We start from the raw sequence: 3,879 nt of genomic DNA, 5'->3' as shown, positions 1-3,879 counted from the left end.
CTCCCTCCTTGTTTTTTTCTGTTGATCGGAGCAACCCATTGGTAATCGTATTGCTTTTTTGAGAGATGAAGACTGGTAGAGAGACTGGGACAAATCAATTGAAACTTATCCTCCTTCAATCACCCGAACTTGTCGGAAAATAAAATGATTATGGATAATCGATTGAAGCTTCTCTATTATTTCTCAATCATAATCATCAAACCATTTTAATCCACATCTGCAATGTCTGTATTTACCCAAAATCAGAATCGTATCTCTCTGTCGATCAAACGCCTCAAATCTCTAACATTTTTCTTCAATTTCACTTCGCCGGCGGCCGACCTCCTTCTTCCAACTTAAGCCGCTGCTAATATCTGCTCTCTTGTAATCTATTTTAGATTTTCTGCATTAATCTTTGTGAGCATATGTATGTATGAACTGATTTCATAATCCAAATTATGATTCTGCCAAATTTCTAAACGTGTTTTCGATTTATGACTTGATTTCCACCGTATCTCTATCTAGTTCGATTTTAGAAAACCTAATTCAACTTAGTTTGATGAGTTTTGGTGTGTGTTCAATCTCGGGTGTAGTAAATCGTGTTTGTTGCTACAATACCATCGAAAGGGATCGCAAGCAACATCTTCTTTCTTTCTTCTTTTCCTGATTCGTTATGAAGCATGAAGGAGTCGATTTTTCTGGCGGTTCAAGCCTTCAATCGGGGTTGTGGGGGTTGAGAAGGGTAGCAACAGCCGGAGAGGGTGATGGATCATAAGGAAGAGAGAGAGAGAGAGAGAGAGAGAGAGAGAGAGAGAGAGAGAGAGAGAGAGAGAGAGGTGGGCCCTTTTTTATTTTTTTAATTGTTAAAATAAATAAATAAATATTAAAATTTAAGAATAATGAAAGAAAAATGAAAAATAAATACCCCAAGGGTATTATAGTCATTTCAGTTTTTGGAGGAACCATTTTCACATACAAACCACTCCAAAAGGACTACGAAACCAAAAAAGTCACTGTTTGGACTAAAACCCCAAAATTTTGCATACCACAGGGACCATTTTTGCAATTTTGTCTAAAAACTAAAGCTTTCCGCTACTAGCTACCTTTTATCCCGCTACCAACAAACCGCTACCCGCTTCCAGCTAACAGTTACTTTTGTCAAACACGACCAATATGTTTTAAACCAGGCAAGACAAACGGTGTTAAGCGGAGGGACCAAGCAATTGGCAAAACAAAAGTGCAGAGACGGTGCATGTTTAAATTGAAAAACACAGGAGTTGATTTAAAAAAGCACCATGAGTCCATGACATTATAACGTAAGAAGCATTTTTGGAATTTGGTAGATACACAGATTTTATCTACCAAATTTCAAACAATCGTTCCATAAATAGACATAACCTTCGGATAATTCACAAAACAAGAAGCAATGGAACTTCTATTTCTAGGTATATCTTTCATTACCTTTCTCTTCCTCCTCCATGGCCTTGGCCTCTACCGTGCAAGGAAACTACCGCCAGGTCCTGCCGGCTTCCCCATCATCGGAAACCTTCTTGACATTGGACCCAAACCCCATGAGTCTCTTGCCAAACTCTCCCACAAATATGGCCCACTCATGACAATCCGATTAGGCAGCATCACCAGCGTGGTGGCGTCTACACCCAACGCCGCCAGAGAAATCCTCCAACACAATGACGATGCATGCTCTGGCCGTTTTGTCCCGGACGCAGTCACCGCCTTGGATAACCATGACTCGGCGGTCCTATGGATCTCTGCAAACCAAGAGTGGCGGAACATGCGGAAAGCTCTCAACTTATCCCTCACCCACCAACACAAACTCGAAACCCTTCGTGACGTTCGCCAGAGCGTGGTGGAGGGCATGGTGGAGTTTCTTCATCAATCTGGGCGGAAGAAGGTGGCGGTGGATATCGGAAACTTGGCATTTGCGGTGGCGCTCAACCAGATGTCCAACACATGCGTTTCAAAGAACGTGGCCAGCTATGAGTCAGATGATGTAGGGGGGTTCAAGACAGCGGTGAAGACACTGATGGAGGTGGACGGGAAGTTTAACATAGCAGACATATTTCCGGTGTTAAAGCCGTTGGATCCGCAGAAGATAAGGCGGCAAGCGAAGGCTGCTTATGGTTGGTTTGATAAAGTAACAGAAGGTTTCATAAACGAGAGGTTAAAGCATCGACAGTTGAAGCTTCCGAGGTTTGGTGATATGTTGGATTCACTGCTAGACTATAGTGAAGATAAGGAATCCGACTTCAATCTCATACACATCAAGTCTTTATTTGTGGTAGATCCTCCTTTTCCCTGTTTAACTATTATATATCAAAATGCAAGCAAAACACTACCATACAAAAATAAAATAAAAAATAAAAAAAAATAAAAAAACACCCTAAAAGGACAGATTATAAATAATTCCAATGATTGTTAAGAAATTTAGTATCGATAACTTGATATATAACTAGTCAAACATAATATCCCTTGCTGTTACTTTATATATATATATATATATATATATATATATATATATATATATATATATATATATATATATATATATATATATACACTTTAGAGTAACAAATTAATAAATATAAGATTAAAAATGATTGATCAAAATAAAATTTTAAACTGCTAACTCTACTTTTACTTTAAATAATTTTGCTTCTAAGGAGACTTGAACCCCAACCATTGGTATAAAAATCCATTGGTCTAACGAAATTAAATTACAGGATTTGTTTTTAGCAGGAACAGAAACAAGTTCAAACACAACAGAATGGGCAATGACTGAACTACTACTAAATCCTGATATGTTCTTAAGAGTTCGTGAAGAACTCTCAAAAACAATAGGGAAAGATAGGAAAATTCAAGAAGCAAAACTCCTCGACTTGCCTTATTTGCAAGCTGTAATCAAAGAAACAATGCGGCTTCACTTATCAGTACCTTTATTAGCTCCTCACAAAACAGAGACTGAAGTTAAACTCGATAAATATATTGTGCCAAAAAACACACAAATTCTGGTGAACGCATGGTCTATAGCACGGGACCCAAGATATTGGGAGAATCCATTAATGTTCGAGCCAGAAAGGTTTTTGGGAGGTAAGGTCGACTATAAAGGTCAAAATTTTGAATTTTTACCATTTGGTTCGGGTAGAAGGATGTGTCCGGGTATTAATTTGGCTAATCGGGCTGTGAGTTTAATGGTGGCTTCCTTTGTATATCATTTTGATTGGGAGCTTCCTCATGCCAGAAAAGAAATGGACATGAATGATATATTTGGCCTTGTGTTGCTTAGGGCAACACCTTTGGTTGCTACTCCTATACCCGTGATTCCGTGAAATACACAGAAAGGTGAACAGAGGATGAATCTAATATTAATTCTTGTCAATAAATTAAAGTTGTATGTGTGAAGGGTGTAACTCCAATTATTGTGTAAGGTATGGTAAATAATTGTAACCTAAGTGTTTATTACAATAAATTTAAAGATATGATTTGTATATGACTGCGTCTTATTATTTTGTTATGCTATATAATTTTTGGGCAAAATATACAAAACACATGGTATTTTTTATTATTTTAGAATTTTTACCACCAATATACAACCAACAGGGTAAACAAGTCGTTTTTAATCATAAATAAAGATAATTGATTTACAAAATCAACTAATAATTAAGTGGCTAAATCCGTATAATATGGCTAAAACATAAATCTTTTTTTTTTTTTTTTTTTTGTTATTTTGACCATATTCGTATCTTCTGAATTAATCATGATAATATTTGTTAAGAAACATTACTAGACATCATTATCATCAAGATGACCTACTCATGAATCGTGATCAATGTAATATGATATACACATTTTAAAATTTGGTTGATTAAGTTCGAAACTCAC

At 36.7% G+C, this 3,879-nt stretch overlaps 1 protein-coding gene across 1 annotated transcript; it reads left to right on the top strand.

The window, feature by feature from the left end:
• Nucleotides 1-1,262: 1,262 nt before the first annotated feature.
• Nucleotides 1,263-3,472, top strand: LOC145006563 (geraniol 8-hydroxylase-like). The gene is made up of 2 exons (XM_078965646.1): nt 1,263-2,278; nt 2,721-3,472. The coding sequence occupies exons 1-2, from the start codon at nt 1,406-1,408 to the stop codon at nt 3,324-3,326; spliced, it is 1,479 nt and encodes a 492-aa protein (XP_078821772.1). The 5' UTR covers nt 1,263-1,405; the 3' UTR covers nt 3,327-3,472.
• The last annotated feature ends 407 nt before the right edge of the window (nt 3,473-3,879 follow it).

The sequence above is a fragment of the Lactuca saligna genome, chromosome 7 (genome assembly GCF_052625555.1).
Source record: "Lactuca saligna cultivar CGN05327 chromosome 7, ASM5262555v1, whole genome shotgun sequence".
NCBI classification, from domain to species: Eukaryota; Viridiplantae; Streptophyta; class Magnoliopsida; order Asterales; family Asteraceae; genus Lactuca; species Lactuca saligna.
Note: the sequence above shows the minus strand (reverse complement) of the source record. Positions and strands in the feature narration are given on the sequence as shown.